Source organism: Staurois parvus, unplaced genomic scaffold (genome assembly GCF_062004578.1).
Source record: "Staurois parvus isolate SC_StPar_1 unplaced genomic scaffold, SC_StPar_1.0 ptg000258l, whole genome shotgun sequence".
Lineage (NCBI taxonomy): Eukaryota > Metazoa > Chordata > Amphibia > Anura > Ranidae > Staurois > Staurois parvus.
In genome coordinates, this window is record NW_028318054.1 from 5,773,512 (window position 1) to 5,792,681 (window position 19,170).

At 39.2% G+C, this 19,170-nt stretch overlaps 1 protein-coding gene across 1 annotated transcript in view; it reads right to left on the reverse strand.

Moving 5' to 3' along the window:
* Nucleotides 1–15,911, reverse strand: part of PTPN22 (protein tyrosine phosphatase non-receptor type 22) — a 172,035-nt gene extending 156,124 nt beyond the window's left edge. Inside the window, exon 1 of the mRNA XM_089681073.1 lies at nucleotides 15,696–15,911. Within this exon, the coding sequence (XP_089537199.1) occupies nucleotides 15,696–15,782 (87 nt within the window). The 5' untranslated portion in view covers nucleotides 15,783–15,911. The remainder of the gene's footprint in view (nucleotides 1–15,695) is intronic.
* Nucleotides 15,912–19,170: the final 3,259 nt, after the last annotated feature.

Below are 19,170 nucleotides of genomic sequence, written 5' to 3' on the forward strand. Positions count from 1 at the left end.
TGTAAAATTTACAATGATTAAAATTAAGATGCCCAAAGACACAGAAGGGTGGTTGACTGCCCATTGTCCCCAGTACAGATACAGTGCTTCATAATATTTAGCTGTTTTCAGAACAGCTTTTCTATTAATCTGTTGAAATGATATTGAAGTAGTAATAAACCCAAAAAACAAACGTTTGTTATATTGCACCATACCTTAGATGAGGTGGCTACATTCTTTTTATTTTTTTTACTTTTCCCCCTATATTTTCACCTGGTGATCTGGCCAGCAAGCCTCTTATGTTTCAGCTTCCTTTAACAGCTCAGGGTGTCCCTCATGAATGTCAGTTAGAGTGTTGAGACAACAAGGCATCCTTTAACTTCCAATCACCATTTCCAGAGGTGTTTGGACTGCAGCTGTAAAGGAAGCCTTCTCAATACTTTGTCCTCTAACCAGGTACATGATAATGCCCCTGTGTTTGCCCATAGGATTTTTAGCGATCTGAACTGTGACACAACTACCAGATGTATATGAACTGAAGTATGTTTAAGTATATTTTTTCCATTATAGTGATTGTGTCTTATGTGTATCTTATTTTATTTTCCATTTGGTTGTTATAGATATACCTCCATTATCGTTCTGAAATGTGTATTTCCATTTCACCACTTACTTAGCGTTACATTGTGTAAAAACAATAATGTAACATGGATGTATTTTGAATTCATTAATCTGTAATACATACAGTTGGTAGGTGTTGTATGGGGTTATAGGTATAGAGGTTTTGGTAACAGGAAAGTAAACTGTTGTTACCACAATGCTGTTAAGTATTTTAATCCATAAATGATAAATAAAAATTATGGTTTGAATAATTTTTCAATGATGTGCATACCTTAAAAATTTAACTTTTTAACATAAAGGCTTCTATATATTTATGAATGTGTTACCCTTGTTGCTATTTACTTGTCTCTACAGCAAGATCAATTGGGCACCCTAGATTGATGATTCAGATAGTATCCAATCGTCCTAAGAGGTCAGGAAAATGTATTTCCCCATTGGAGTCAATTTGACTAAGTGTTAGCGCAACATCCCCTGGTAGGTGACCAAGGCTCACCTGAGGCAAGGAGTCTAAGCATCAGCTGGTCCTCACTAGGCCTTCTGATAGAGGAGATAGGCCATGACTCCTAGTGGCCCTATAGCTCTTTGCTGAGGATTGGTACCATATTGTAGCCCTCAGGATCTCCCCACCATGGGTTGAGTGAGGACAGGAAGGTTAAGATAGAGAAGCTGTACACTAGGAGGTTGGCAAGAAACCAGTCAGGTCCAGGCAGAGGGTGTGGGAGGCAGAAAGTGGTAAGGTCCAGGTAGAGGTCATGGCAGATAGCTAGTAGACAGTGGTCAGGTCCATCAGTGGGCAAGGAAAACAGCAGAATGATCAGGGCAATCTGGGTCAGCAATGGTCAAGGTAACAGGTAAGTAAAATAGTTATTTTCTAGCATTTCTGCGATAGCTGGCAAGAAGACACAGCACCAGTTACCTCAAGGGCTAATACTTAAATGCCCTTTGGGTCAAATGACATTATAATTTCAAGGAGTTCTGACAGGGATTCTGCTAGTACCATTTGAAGTACTGGCAAAAAATCTGTGAGTGCATTTGAAGTGCTGGCAGGGATTCTGAAATTCCTGTCAGTGGTTTTGACATATGATATATTCTCGTACCTACATCCCCAATACACCTGAAAAAAAGAGACTCCAAAAAATAGGATTTTCAAAAAGTACTATATGAAACATACACGTGATATTTTAAAAGTTTAAGTGTTATTGTACAAAAGTTTACTAGAAATAATAATAAAAAAAACATACAAGTGCTAAAAGATTATATAGATGAACACCTCCTCCAAGCTCAACCCCTACCCTATTTAACATTGTTTGTCCTCACTACCAAACCTTTGTGTGTTGATGCTGTGAAACAAAGAGGATGGGATATCCTTGAGCTGCACATCCCAGCATGTTTCATTGAACTTTCAATCAACTTCATCAGGAGTAGGACAGAGGCATTCTTTCTATAGCATACATACATAGATGAATGTATTATTTGGCACATCATAGAATAGCATACATAAAACCTTCAATCAACCATGTATAAATGTAATATTTAATTAATATACAATGTCAGGTATTGTACTTACAAAATTACTATAGTAAACCAATAATTCCAGAGCAATGGGTCAAAAGAACCACTGAATCCAGCGTCACTACCAAGTGGTGTTAATAGGGAGGGGTAGGGGACCATCAACTCCCCTAACCCTAAAACAATAGTAAATATCTGAGGGGTACATAAATAACTACAGACAATGTTCATTGTTGAATACATGTAGCACTACCCCCTTATGGATTGCTGATGAATTTAGGTCCTCTTATAGTCCTGCACAGCCAGTCATTCAGCATTTTCCTCACAAGCTTTTCATCCGGAGACAGAAATAACTCCTAGAGTGTTGGTTTTGTTTTTTTATTGAGGACATTAGAACTTGGATAGGGTAAGGGGGGCATTCTGAGGACAACTTCCTGAACTATTCACAGCTTCTTTTCTCTGACACAGCCTCTGTTGAAGAGCTAGCCAACAGCTCCTAGTTGTACCACCCCAGACCCTAGATGAACTCCTCTTCACCCAGCAATCTAGAGACTTTCTTCCTGAGCAGGGGAACTGGATCCTGTTCCTTTAAATAAGGTGCAGAGTCACTAGCAGAGAACAAATCTGGTTTCCTTTCAGAGTGCTCCTTCCACTATCTGCCCAGGGGGTGCAGGTGTACTCACTCAGATCCTCTCCTGTACCGCTTGTGGTATGGCTGCTCCTACCTGGCCTATTAACTGGGATGCTCCTTCCCTGTCATACAGGTGTTCCTCTCTCAGGGGGCCAGTAAGTCCCCAGCTTTCCTCCTCTCTGACTCTAGGCTTGCAGGCAGGCCCCATCTCACCAGACCTCCAGGCAGCCAGCCTCACATATTCCTGCTCCACACTCCTCTCCCACCACCACACTCCTGCTACACACTCCTGCTAACACTTTTAAGGGAGTCCCAGCCCCTTGCCCGTTGAGGATTGGCTGAGGTCCCTCAAGAGTGCAACAAACAACTCTTCAGATCCACCCACTTCCTCCAAGGCCCTCCTCCAAAAGCCTCAGAGCAGGGGCTGGCCTGCAGAGTCTCCCAGTCCTGAACAGAATTTTACCCCTTTGGCTATCTTACCTGAGCTGCTAACCGGCACCTACTAACCATTAGGGTCTAGCTCTCCCTAGCTAAACTAGGAGGGTGCCTCATACACATCAAGGAAAGGAAGATAAAATCCTTTCAAATATAGTGAACCAAAACTTGTCTACCTTCAATATACATAAGTATGACCACAGGCGATAGGCATATATCATCTCCTTCAATCAAAACAAACATGAAATGCCAAAGTCTAAACAGTGTTTGACTTATCATGGGATTCTGTCGGACTGCTATAGATCAAAATCTCAATCAGACAATCTGAAATAGATGGTACAGCATTTATGAATGAATAAAGTATCCAACCATTCAGAACCATTCATACAGTTTTTGTAGCTGCTGACTTTTAATTTTTACAAATGTCACTGGAGAACTGCTTTAATGTGATGACTGTTCAAATTGGCAGACTCCAGGGACTATTTTTTAGTCACTGAGTGACAGCTGGAAAGTATACTCATGCAACAGTATGACACCAGGAACTGAAGATTTCAAGCACATGAGATTCTAATAAACCTCCCATCTGAATCTAAACAATAAAATAAAATAGTTTTAACAAAAAGGGCAAAGATGTGAATATACAGCATTAGAAGATTATTTTTATGCTTGTGTATTCAAGCTGCAGTCTCTGGAGTGTCAAGTCTATAAAACTTAAGTATAAAACAGCATCTGATGTGGGTAAAATAAAAGGAATCATCCAAGGGCATTAATCATGTTTTATTCCTTGAAGGGAAGCTGACAATATTTAACAAATGAACAAATTGTTCCATAGACAGTATCCGTACTGAGGACTGTGGTCATTACAATTTTTCTTGCTTCAACATGACTGCAAGTTCTAGAAAAGCAAAGAACTAAAATGCGCACATTGAAAAACCTCAGGGTGTCTTTTGATTTTGTTAAATTTGTTTACCGTTAGCACATTAAAAGAAAATTACATGTGCAAGAAGTTCTGCTGTTTGAATGTTAAAGCATTTTTCCTGTAATAGAATAAACATGTTATACTTACCTGTTCTGTGCAATGGTATTGCACAGTGTAGCCCCAAACCTCCTCTTTTGGGGTCCCCTGCCTGCACTCCAAGCTCCTCCTCTTCTTAGTGCACCACCAAAGAAAGCCGCTTCCTATGAGGGCGCACCTGCAGGCTTGCTGCCAAACCAGGCTTTGTGTGTCCATAGACACACACAGCCCTGCTCAGCCACGCATTCTGCTTACTGTTCACAGAATTTGATTGACAGCAGCAGGAGCCAATGGCTCTGCTGCCTCTCTGTCCTGCCCCCTTGTCGTATTAGGAGAGGGAGAGACCAACGCCACTGCAGACAGACACAGCGATGGATCGAAATTGGACTTAGCTATGTGTAAGGGTAGTTGAGAGGAATTCTTTCACTGGAACAATTTTACCCTAAGTCAGGGAATACATAAAACTAAAAAAATGTTCTGCTTTTAGAACCACTTTAAGAAGACAATAGATGGAGGTGGGAATACCAAATCCAAAGATGATATAAACGTGAAGTGGTATCAAAAGTAGTAAACAGTTTAAATGAGAAGTAGCAGATGCATTTCAAGGGTGCATGGCACCCTCACCCTCTTCCTTTGTCAGAAAATTCTGAGAATTAAAATGTAAATTATTACAATGGACTCCAAATAAATAAAAAAACACTGTACCCCTACTCTACAAATGACAACCAATGCATACTTCCCGACAGTCCCAGATTTACCAGGACAATTATGCTTTCTAGGCTTGTCTTATATCTGTGTCCTGAGCTGTGTCCCAAGATCAGGACTGGAAACAGGATAGTAGAAAGAAGGTGAGAAGGAGTAGGGAGAGGCACTGGGCTCATGTGAGCGTGGAATAGAGATTTGCATGCTCTGTGAGTGAAAAAGAGGCTGACCTAACACTTTTCAGATTGTACACTTATATGCAGAGCAATTCCTTGTTTCATAATGCAATGAATGAAACACAACATGCTGCTTATCAAACTCTGCTCAAAGTTGTATTATCAAACTGCAGAATATGTCTGGCTTATATAACTGAATTAATAAATTGTTATTTAGGCCAGACATATTAATGACTCCTGCACTCCATACACCATTTTTTTTCATTCCTGCCCCCCTGTAATCTATATACCATTTTGTATTCCTGACCCCTTTATTCTGTATATACCATTTTGTATTCCTTAACTGTGCACGCTATACACCATTTTCTATTCCTGACCCCTGCACTCCATACACCATTTTTTTAATTCCTGCCCCCCTGTACTCTATGTACCATTTTGTATTAATGACCCCTTAATTCTATATACCATTTTGTATTCTTTAACTGTGCAAGCTATACACCATTTTGTATTCATGACCCCTGCACTCTATACACCACTTTGTATTCCTGACCCCTGCACTCTATACACCATTTTGAATTCCTGACCAATGCAGGCTATACACCATTTTGTTTTTGTGACCCCTGTACTCTATACACCATTTTGTATTCCTGACCCCTGCACTCTATACACCATTTTGAATTCCTGACCAATGCAGGCTATACACCATTTTATTTTTGTGACCCCTGTACTCTTTACACCATTTTGTATTCCTGACCCCTGCACTCTATACACCATTTTGAATTCCTGACCAATGCAGGCTATACACCATTTTGTTTTTGTGACGCCTGTACTCTAAACACCATTTTGTATTGCTGACCCCTGCACTCTATACACCATTTTGAATTCCTGACCCATGCAGGCTATACAGCATTTTCTTTTTGTGACCCCTGTACTCTATATATCATTTTGTATTCCTGACCCCTGCACTCTATACACCATTTTGTATTCCTGACCCCTGCATTCTATACACCATTTTGAATTCCTGACCCTTGCAGGCTATACAACATTTTCTTTTTGTGACCCCTGTACTCTATATATCATTTTGTATTCCTGACTCCTGCACTCTATACACCATTTTGTATTCCTGACCCTTGCATTATATACACCATTTTGAAATCCTTACCCATGCAGGCTATACACCATTTTGTTTTTATGATCCTTGTACTCTATACACCATTTTGTATTCCTGACCCCTGCATTCTATACACCATTTTGAATTCCTTACCCATGCAGGCTATACACCATTTTGTTTTTATGATCCCTGTACTCTATACACCATTTTGTATTCCTGACCCCTGCATTCTATACACCATTTTGAATTCTTGACCCATGCATGCTATACACCATTTTCTTTTCATGACCCCTGTACTCTATATACCATTTTGTATTCCTTACCTGTGCACACTATACACCATTTTGTATTCCTGACTTCTGTACCCTATACACCATTTTGTTTTCCTGACTCCTGCGCTCTACACACCATTTTGTATTCCTGACTTCTATACTCTATACACCATTTTGTTTTCCTTACCCCTGTACTCTATATACCATTTTGTATTCCTAAACTGTGCACGCTATACACCATTTTGTATTTTTGACCCTTGCACTAAATACACCATTTTGTATTCCTGACCCCTGCACTCTATACACAATTTTGTATTCTGACCCCTGTACTCTATACACCATTTTGTATTCTGACCCCTGCACTCTATACACCATTTTGTATTCTGACCTCTGTACTCTATACACCATTTTGTATTCCTGACACTTGCACTGTATACAACATTTTTTTAGTGGTGCCCAACATTCAGTGCAGTGTAGTCATGCCCAGTTATTGCTGTGGAACCATACACACAGCATTTCATCCTCCCTGTGTGTCCCTCTTCTTAAACTCTAATGTTGGGAGGTATGTCAAAGTGAGAGCAGTAGTATGCTTGGCAGCTATTTTTCAGATCATAATGTTTTCTTCATGTTTTGCTTTGTGCCCTGATTAATGTCATCTGACATTTGAGTAAGGGAGGGAATATCTGCACACAACTTTATATTGATGTCATGGGAAAGACCAAACTCCCAGCTTAACCCCCTCACTGCTGTTATGTGGTGATGCAATGTACATAAATTAAATCTTTGCATCATTACTAACCACCAAAGAAAATAATGAAATATTTAAATGGAGTGCAAATAGCTGGGTCTGCTGTCAAAATAGTGGAAATGATAAAGGGCTAGCCTGCCAATATTTACATCACAGTTTCAGGTTAACTTTTAATTGTCTTTGGAGGATGGTTCCAGGCATAGCCCCCATCTCTGCAATCTGCTTTGCCTTCTTCATATTTCGGCTGCAGCAGAGAAGGTCTCGCACAACCCACACAAAGGAATATATATTTGAAATATATTTTAAAAATATTTTACCCAAATATATTGACATATATTTGAAATGCTACAATTTTGGCCATATTTAATATATTTCAATATATATATATATATATATATATATATATAATTTTTTTTATATATTTTTTTTTTAAATATGTTTTTCAGATTTGTTGTAACATATAAAAAAGTAATTTTAACATATATTTTTACATATATTTGTAAATACATTCCAAAAGTGTAGATTTGTATTTTTAAAGACATACAGCATATTTGAAATGTCTGTTTAAAAATGTTTTTCATATATTTTGTAATAAAAACACATTTTAACATACAGTATGTATATATATATTTATTGAAATATATTTTGAAATATATTGAATATGGCCAAAATTGTAGCACTTCAAATATATGTCAATATATTTGGGAAGAATATTTTTAAAATATATTTCAAATATATTTTTCTTCCATGTGGGAAGCCACTGCATTTTCCATAATTGAAAACAACAGAAATAACAAGAGTGAGACCTCATTATGTGGACACTCAAAGTACGCAGACCCAGGAAACGATCAGCAGAGAGAAAAAATACCCAGACAGTTCAACAGCATGTCCAAAAAAGTATATTTAAGCATGATTCTTGTGAGTTACTATGGTGTATTTTAGAATTTTTAAATAAAATAAAATAAAATTATTAATTTATATTAAAGTTACAATCAATCAATGAGGTTGTGAAAAATTAAATATGTGGGTCGCCTACACCATACACATACTCATACTCGTGTCGCACCCCACTAATATAAAAATTATAAATTAATAAATTAATATGCTCCCAAAAAAATATATACTTATACCATGTATAATCAACAAATCTCTTAAATCACATATATTTATACCATTCATGATCCTACTGCAAACCCGTGCTTATTTCCACATTCCGTGAAGCATTAATAAGTGTATACACCTTTATGCAAAAAATTATATATATCAAAAAATTTTGAGATATATAAATTTATATATTTATATATATATATATATATATATATAATTTTTTGCATAAAGGTGTATACACTTATTAATGCTTCACAGAATGTAGAAATAAGCACGGGTTTGCAGTAGGATCACGAATGAGTTAAGAGATTTGTTGATATATTAATGGAGTGCGACACGTTTTTGTATTATTTGATGTCCAAAAAGGTAATTGACTGTTTTGGGCCTACTGGCCTTTTAAATGTTTCTACAAACTAAAGCTATAATCAGGTTGCACTTAGTTTGAGCTGAACATTTAAAACTAGCTTGATTCATTTTACTGGCTAGTTAAAGTGTATGAAAGGCAATATTTTTGGAAGATAGAGCAGGGTACGGCTGAGTCCTCTGCAGGGGCGGACTGACCATTTGGAAACTCAGGCACTTCCCGAGGACCCGGGGTCAGTACAAATGTGACAAATGTGCACACTGTCTGCTTGTGCAGACATAGTTACATAGTTAGTCTGGCTGCAAAAATACAAAAGTCCATCCAGTTCAACCATAGAAAAAAAAAAGTTATAATCCTATACCCACAGTCAGGGGCGGACTGACCATTTGGAAACTCGGGCACTGCCTGTAGGGGGCCCCATGAGATGCCCCTGGTACCTTTTTCATAGGCTTTTTTGAGTTTGGGCAAGGACACAGGGGTCCCATGATCCCCTATTGCCCGGGGGCCCCATGAGTTGTCAGTCCGCCCTTGGTCCTCTGTGATGCTTTTATAGCTGTCTGTGTGCACGCTTCGGAGATTCACCCATCTTTTTGTACTGTTGACCATTGTCAGCAAGACAGTAAGTGATCATTTAAAGCTTCATTCACATTTAACTCACAACCATAGGCGGACTGACAACTCATGGGGCCCCGGGCAATAGGGGATCATGGGGCCCCTATGTCCTCGCCCAAACTCAAAAAAGCCTATGAAAAAGGTATCAGGGGCATCTCATGGGGCCCCCTACTGACCCCGGGCCTCGAGCAGTGCCTGAGTTTCCAAATGGTCAGTCCACCCCTTCTCACAACTGCAGCAAGAATCCAGCTGCTGGATTGACAGATTGATGTGAATCCTGTGCAAATCAATGACAGGCTGATAATGGCCGCAGCTGTCTGGATGTAATCACACATGGATCAAGAGAAAGATGAGCAGCTTGCCCCCAGGGGTGATCATCTGTTCCTAAATGCAAGCTATTGTGCGAATCCAACTGCAAGAACACGCTGGAGTTAAACCCAAGGTGGATAAAGACAGCGAGTGAAAGTAACTTTCCCCAACTGTTCATAGACAACAAACAACAGCAAATGGCTTATGATGGCAAGTGGCTTTTCATATCCTATGATACATAAGGCAACCTTTTTTCTACTGGTCTGCTTTGTATACCTTGCTCCTGTGTTATACACTTCTCCTTATGCCACTAAGGGATCATTCATACAGGCAGTCAGAGTGGGAAGTAAAAGCAGGGAGTTGAGCTGTGGCTTTACCGCAACACAGAAATGAAGCTTCTTGGGGTGGTTACACATGTTTACTCTGCAATGTTGTGCTTCACAGCCACAGCAAAAATGAAACAGCATGTTGCATTATTCAGAAGGTACCACCTCTGAAGGCGACCCATCCATGTGAAAGGGGCAGTATCACAACCGCCATGCATCAGAAATCTGAGGGTTAAAACCAATGCTGAAGAGGCGACACATATCACTTTTTCAATGCTTGTCAAACTCCCTTTCATAAGATATCAACTATGCATCACTTTTCAGAGGGATAACAATAATAACCAGCAATGTAAATGAGCACTAAGTCTGATTTGTGTCATTTCATTACACTGTTTATTATTAACAAAAGTTTGTAAGTGCTGATTTCATATCTACCATACCTCAGTGTCATGTGTTACATGTGTATGTAGATGATAAGCTAAAATGACTTTACGCATTCATATCCACATAAAGACCTAAGCCTTATACTGTGCATAAACCTGAACTGTGTCCAAAGCAAACAGATTTTCCCTTTCATGTGCCAGTAAGCGTATTGGTTGCTATAGGCACCCAGGTCTTTTTTTTAAACACATTTATACATGATGATATAATGACATGTAGATGATTTACAGAAACTCTTTAAAGTAGACCAGTCATGAACTGCCATTACTGACATCCCTTTCTGACAATGCAAGTTGCCTGGTTGTCATACTGACACAATGTGTGTAATTAACAAAGAGTGTTGCAAGTACAGTGCTTGCACCACTCTTCTAAACATAAAACATGGAACAGATGCTGCTCAAACTTCACAAAAGTGTGCAAACCCCTTTGTAAATGAGGAACAATCAGTTCTCTGTTCTGTGGCTGTGATAAATGAAGCACATGGCTCAGAAAATGGCTAGAGCCGGCTGTTCTGATCTTTCTGCCAGAAACTTTAAAGTAGGCCGGTCATGAACTTCCATTACTGACATCCCTTTCTGAAAATGCAAATTGCCTGGTTGTCATACTGACACAGTGCGTGGAATTAACAAAGAGTGTTGCAAGTACAGTGCTTGTACCACTCTTCTAAACATAAAACATGGAACAGATGCTGCTCAAGCTTAGCAAAAGTGTGCAAATCCCTTTGTAAATGAGGAGCAATCAGTTCTCTGTTCTGTGGCTGTGATAGATGAAGCACATGGTGCAGAAAATGGCTAGAGCCGGCTGCTCTGATCTTTCTGCCATACCTGCCCCCTGGCTCAGCTCAGAGCGGGAGGAAGATGGAGGGTTGTTAACTGTGAAGGCTCTGCTCGTGTAGGATAATCACTGCACAAACAGAAAGAGGGATGTTATTTGTCTGCTGACAACTCAACAGCTCACATTCGATATGATAGGGTCCAACCTTGCAGGGATCTGTAGTACTTTTCAGTATGGAAAACTGCTTCATTTCTGTTCATTGGGCGCAGACTCTGCACCAGTTTCTGTGTCACTATGGAATAGGAATTGGCACTGGCGGCACAGACAGACCTAAACAGAAATATTAACAGGAAAATAGTTCATCTGGCATCACAGCACTTCTGACAGTTTTCTACGCCTCAGGTCTGTCATCTGGATTCACTTTTGGATTATCTTCAGCCTTCCTTATTGATCTTTTGACCTGCTCCCCTGTCCATCCTTTCCTTTGCTCTCTTTTTCCCTTATCACTGATAATCCTTATGGGGTTATGCCATCAATTTTGTGGATGGACAGTGTTTGGTAAACTGTTAACTGGTTGTGTAAGATATTACGGCTGGCATCTTGGAAACTAAGCATTTTGGTCTGTTAATGGTTAAGAGTGGTTCTCTTTGGCATTAAAGGTTAAAGTTTATATCAGAATTAATATTGATTTGAACCCAGTAATTAGACCGAGGCCTAAAGTTTTCCCGCAACCTTTATTTTGGGTTTACTTTATTATTTAGGATGGGTGTTAACGGGGTATACAACACCATGATCTGCATACAATTTTCTGGTCAGCAACACCAAAGTACTTAAGTCAAATGGTCAACTTCACAACCAGGTGGCTGGCATTTTCAGGAGTGAGTCAGCGATGGTGGCTTCTGTATTTCTCTGATAACCGGTTTATGTTTTTCCCCCACACTATGCATTTCACAGATATCTGTATAAAGCTGCTTTACTGTTCTGGGACAACATGGCCTAGAGCGATGTAGCTTTGTCAGACTGCAGATCATGTTCATTTTAGCTTGCTTAAGAAGGACATATTTCCTAAAGTTTCAAGTGAGATCATTTTATAAAGAGTAAGCTGTTTTTCAAATTCCCCTGAACGTGACTGGAAATTTAAAGTAGACACAAGTACACTTCACCTCATGTCCACATTACATTAATAAATCAAGTCCAAGGTCACCTCCCATACCACTTTGGTATATCAGACCCTATGAGTGCAAAGCTGCCTCATTATCTTCCTCATTTACTCAATATAACCTGATATCTTTTTGAGTATATTGTAAAAGTATTTGCATGATCCTATGCCTTGTTGTTTTTGAATTGCTGCAGTTTCTGTTTTAGGCCTCAGAGGTTGAAATGGCCACATATACAACAAGCGCAGGATTAAGACTAGGCAATGTGTAGGATTAGGATGCAGAGGCTGCATGGACACAGTCGCTCGCCTGCCTCAATTTGACAGACACAAGTGCAGACAGTGTGCAATCTGGGCTGCGCGCATACATTGCCCCAAAGTTCCAAGCCATCCTTCATCCCTAACTCTGTAAATTTTATGATGAGAACACAAATGTGAGCTTTGCTGGGGTTTTTTTGCCTTCCTCTGGATCAACTGTGGGCAGGGGCGGACTGACAACTCATGGGGCCCCCAGGCAATATGGGATCATGGGGCCCCTGTGTCCTTGCCCAAACTCAAAAAAGCCTATGAAAAAGGTACCAGGGGCATCTCATGGGGCCCCTTACAGGCAGTGCCCGAGTTTCCAAATGGTCAGTCCGCCCCTGACTGTGGGTATAGGATTATAACTTTTTTTTTTTTCTATGGTTGAACTGGAAGGACTTTTATATTTTTTCAGCCAGACTAACTATGTAACTATGTCTGCACAAGCAGACAGTGTGCACATTTGTCAAATTAGGATGATCGGCTGTGTGCATGCAGCCGCTGCATTCCCATAAAGTTACATGACCTGCATACACGCAACACCTAGAGGCTGAAGGCACATAAACCCACAGACCATTAACGGCCTATGGCTTTAGAGCCTATGTGAATAAGAACTATTGCTTTACTACATGCACGTTGTTTAACTGACCCTCCAAAATACTCACCTGAACTTAACCAGTTGCCGCCTGGCCGCCATCTGGCTATAGGCATCCTTCCGGGTGGACGCCATATGGTGTCCTTTTCGGAGCACACATTGTACATGCACATGCCCGCAGGGTCGCGCCGCGGCACGATCTGTCACTGGCCGTGTACCTCGGACACGGCCAATGACAGATCTGTGTATCGGCCCCATTGCCAGTACCATGTGACCTGCTGTGACCAATCACAGTAGGTCACATGACAGTTGTATACAATGGATGGCTTCCTTTCATGCCATCCATTGTATACAATCTGGGCCAATCACAGCCCAGCTTTGTCATCTGATTAGCCGTTGCCAAATCACAGGTAATCACAAAAAAAACCCTGAATGAATCGATTTCATTCAGGTAAATGCTTGCTTATAGCAAAGTAATTCTTTGCTGTAAGCAAATTGTGTAAAAAAAAAAAATGCTGATCACTTCCCTAAAGTAGTACAATGTTACTATGGTAACATTATACTACTTTGCTCATAGTGAAATATGAAAAAAAATCTTTAAAAAAATTTAATTAAAAATAAAAAAAAATACATTTTTTTTTAAAAATTAAAAAACAATTATCAAATTTTTTTTGTACTGTTACCAGTCAGTGTCCCTGATCACCGCCATGCCAGTTATATGATGACGCTGTACTGCACTGGTGACAGTATGTAAAAAAAAAATAGTGAAAATCATTTTCCGAAAAAATGATGACAAAAAAATTACAACTTCAAAAAACTCGCCATGCCTGTTATGAAATACGTCTGACTGTCTATTTTGTAAAAAGGGGTCATTTGGGGGATATCTGTACTGTTCTAACATTCTTGGACCTCAAGAAATTAGATTGGCCGTCAGTACTTCAGGATTGATCAATATTCAGATCTATACCATAGTTTGTGAACTGTATAACTTTCCTACAGACTAAATAATAAATACTAATTTGGATTATTTTCACCAAAGACATGTAGCAGAATACATCTTGGCCTAAATTTATGAAGAACAATTATTTATTTGCAAACTTTTATAACAGAAACAAAGAAAAACGTGTTTTTCAGTCTTTTTTTGTTAATTTACCAAAAAATAAAAACCCCAGTGGTGATTAAATACCACCAAAAGAAAGCTCTAGTTGTGTGAAGAAAATGCTAACATTTTAGTTTGGATACAGTGTTGTATGATCGCGCAATTGTCATTCAAAGTGTGAGAGCGCTGAAACCTGAAAATTGGCCTGGGCAGGAAGGGGGCAAATGTGCCCTGTATGGAAGTGGTTATGAAAAGGTGGAAATGTCCAAAACTGTTGCTCGGACTTAATGGTTCGCTGTGCTATGCGAAGAGAAAAAAGCATAAAAGAATATTTTCCCTTGCTAGCCTGAATAAGACCCTAAAGAAAACACAGACTACTTCCTGCAGGTACTTTAGGGCTGCGCAAGTGCCATAGCGCCATAGAGCATACATGGATTGATGATAGGCAGAAGTACTTATTGTGAAGCAGATCCTCTATTGTTACGCAAACAGGCAGCCAGCTGACAATGCTTATCATACATACAGGGTTGTGAAAACTCCATTACACCACTCATTGTTTTGAACAGTAATGTAATCATTTTCTTAAAGTGCTTTGATAGCTTTGGAAATGCACTAAATAAATCCCTAAGGATCAAAGTTCACTCTATTATTTAGCACAGAAGAATTTTCTCCATGTGATTTTAAAATTACAAAGGATGACTACGGAGGGGATTACCTAAACATAAATAAATATTCTAACTACGCAAACTTACAAGCACTTGAAAGACCAAACTGTGTAAATGAAATACAAAGGATTGGGTCCTACACATGTACATAGGCTTCACTGGATTAATACATAAGGTCTACCATTCACGGTTGGCTAATTTCAGGAACAATATAAACTTGGCTAGTTATGATCGGGTAGTGTGGTGGTTAACAAAGGAGGAGTCATAGGTTAGGAAAGTACTTAGATCTTCAGACTGCAATTAAAGAATTGTTCTATTTCATTTGTTAAACATAGATTGTTCACATTTTTGTTTTCATCATAAAATTTACAGAGTTAGGGATGAAGGATGGCTTGGAACTTTGGGGCATTGTATGCATTTGGGGAACATGCTGTCGGAAGCAGAGAACTATCCATGTACAGATGAATGTTCATAGTTTGGTTTGTGGAAGTTACAACAGCGATCCAATACAAGGTATTGTGGGGCCTACTAAATAATCTACTCTAAGTATGTGCGTTCAGTGAGACCCTCATATTACATGCTGCTTTCAGGTTTCATTAAACTGGAAGATGAAAATGTGGTCACTTTAAGTCTGGCCTTTGATTAGCAGGCCATGAGCTCAGGACTTTACCAACATAAGACAACATTATACACAAAGGTATACCTAAACAGCCAGTATTGGTGTATTTATGACATTAAATAAAGATCTTACCATAAAATCATTTGTAAATTCGTCTGCTTTTTCTCTTTTTCTCAGGTAACCATCAAGATAACGCTGAAGAACCTCCCTTTGTTCCATTTTGTGAGACCGGCAAGAAAATATGGTCACATTAAGTAGATTTTTAATGCGACCACCAGGCAGTAGCGAGGAGTGTGGTTAACAAACATCTCTGCAGCAAGAAACAAGTTTAAAGTCTTAAGCGGAAGCTATTACTGACAGCTACTTGTGGTCAAACAAGAAATCGACAGGGTCCTATAGCCTTCCACTTTTGCCAAAAGGTTCCATAATGTAAAAAAAAACTTTGCATTTATAGTTCTTTAACAGCCGTGGAAATGAAAAACCTGCCACTGATGCTGTTCATACTCTGAACATGTCTGTTTGCTGATAATATCTTGTTACCTTTTCCTCTTTCTCAAAAACAATGTGTTCATTGTTGACATTTATCAGTGAGGATCCACATTACTGGAGATATAAGCATGCTATTTTATGTAAGTATAGTATGTCTGTATATAAGTAAGCATTCAACAGCTATACATGATATCCCTGTGAAATCTTCTTTTTGCTTTAATACTCTGGCAATATTGATACACACAATGTTTAAGTGGAGCATATAGATGCAAGGGAATTGGAGCCATTACTTTAAAAGCCTAACAACAACACTTTTTAATTTTGTAGCGAAGGGTTAAATGTTCTCTCATTTTTTATTGTGGCCCCTGCTTGATGCCTACACAACAAATGTGCATAGTGGTTGTCACATGAAGGCATGAAAAGCAATAAAAATATTGCCTAAGGTAATCACTAGCCTACAGGGCACTTATACCCCCTTCCTTCCCAGGCCAATTTTCAGCTTTCAGCGCTGTCATACTTTGAATGACAATTGCGCGGTCATGCAACACTGTACCCATATGAAATTGCTATCCGTTTGTTAAAACAGATAGAGCTTCCTTTTGGTGGTATTTAATCACCTCTGGGATTTTTATTTTTTGCTAAACAAACCAAAAACCACTGAAAATTAAAAAAAAAAGTTTTTTCTTACTTTCTGTAATAAAATTTTGTAGTGATTTTTCTCCTTCACTGATGTGCGCTAATGAGGCTGTAGTGATGGGTGGCACTTATGGGCATTGACAGGCATTACTGATGGCCACTGAAAGGCAGTACTCATATATGGCACTGATAGGCGACACTGATAGACGGCACTGACTGGCACTGATAGGTGGCACTGACTGGCACTGTTAGGTGGCACTAACTGGCACTGATAGATGGCACTGAAAGGCAGCTCAGATGGGCACTGATATGTGACATTGATGTGCTCTGGTAGGCACTGATATGTGGCACGGATAGGCAGCATTGATGGGCACTGAAAAGCAGCACTGATGCGCACTGATAGGCGACACTGGCTGGCACTGATAGGTGGCACTGACTGGCATTGATGGGTGGCGCTGACTGGCACTGATAGGTGGCACTGAAAGGCAGCTCAGATGGGCACTGATATGTGACACTGATTTGACGGTACATTGCACCAACTGTTGTCACCTTCTCACCAAGCTGCTTGGCGATAGTTTGGTAGCTCAGTCCAGCCTGTCCCTGACATCCTTGGACAGCTCTTTGGTCTTTGCCATGGTGGAGAGTTTGGATTCTGATTGTTTGATTGCTCCTGTGGACAGGTGTCTTTTATACAGGTAACAAAATGAGATTAGCAGCACTCCCTTTAAGAGACTGCTTTTAATCTCAGCTTGTTACCTGTATGAAAGACACCTGGTAGCCAGAAATCCTGCTGAATGATAGGGGATCAAATACTTATTTCCCTCATGAACATGCAAATCAGTGCATCATTTGTTAGACATGCATTTCTTTTGAATTTTTTGTTGCTATTTTGTCTCTCAGTGTTACAATACACCTACCATTCGATAGTTAGACTGATCATTTCTTTGTGAGTGGGCAAACATTCAAATTCAGCAGGGGATCAAATGCTTATTTCCTTCACTGTATATGAATTTTATAGAGTAGTCAGAATATTCTCAAAATATGTGGCTGTGAAATATGATTAAAATAAAAGCTAATTATTTTGTGTCTTTTGAAAAGTTTACAGCTAAGTTGTTAAGGTATGTTCAGGCTAATGTAATTGTTTACTGAATATGTAAATATTTAGGTCCTCCAACTGTTTAATTCATAATATGCCTAAACTAAATGCAAAATGTTAAAATGTTGGCAAGCATTAAATTACCAAGTTGCAGCCTGTGCAGATCATCTGTTTTATCTTTGGGATGGGCTTTTTGTCACATGTCATTACAGAGCTGAAGATAAAGAACTATCACTGATGGAGACTGTCCTGTTAACTTCCCTATTAGGAGATATTATCTCTCAGTAAACAGTTGAAACTGCAGAAGCAGTATAGTGTAAAGACACCTGTAAGATAAGATTCTTCGGTTTTAAACAGAATGCACACTATTTTCAGGGTTCTTTTTTTAGAAAAATATATAAACTAGATTAGCTTGATTTAAATAATTTTATCAATATTTGGTAATAATTTTAATATGAAAAGATGAACATATTCATTCAGACCCAAAGAAAAAGGATATACATTTATTTAAAAAATCAGTTACTGTAAACAAAGAAACCAGTGATTGAGTCCTTGTGTCATATCCCATGGTCAGTATCAATGACTTTCAGATATGTACTGCAATATTCCATAAACCTGGTATGAGGCTGGAGATTATGAGGGCACTGGCCATATTATACCTTATGAGAAACATGTACTAAACATTCTTAACTAATCACAACTAAAAAAAACCAAGGTTCCTAAAGAGGTTGTATGATATATTGCATGGCCACCTCATGGAAAGGTTTCCTCTGTAAGTGTGCTATTAGTTTGCTTTAACTGGGCAACCATTATGGTCTTTAGCATCTTTCCCTCTGGCTAAACTGGCAAAATTATTTTTTTAGAAGTTTTAAAGCCCATCTCTGGCCTTAAACTAAATTTACCATTTTTCAGGTGTCTTCAGCTGCGGCTGATGACATCACTGTTCTTCAGGCTCTTTTTCCTCCAGAGATGGTAAGACCCTAGATGTTACAGAGATGGACACCGGTTAATGATATGGCAACACTCTCTGTGGCATCCTTTTCTTCAAGCCAAACCTGAACAATTTTGCCACGCATGGCAATTTTTTTTATTTTGCAGTATACACTGTAGGATTGTGAAAAACCCAGGACAGCTTTGGTGCCCCAAGGAGAGTAGTAGCTATAGCCCACATCTTCATGTGTAATTTCATAATTTGAGAGCCACATTGGATTACTATCGTATACACCTAATGGACTTTAATATCCATTACTGTTAGCAGTGAGAGGCCATTCTCGATCATAGGACATCCATATAGAAATATAAGTGTTTCCTCAGCAGCCTATCTAAATGTTTTTGTTCAGAAATGTGGCTTTAACTGATTGCTGACCGCCCTATAGCAGAAATACT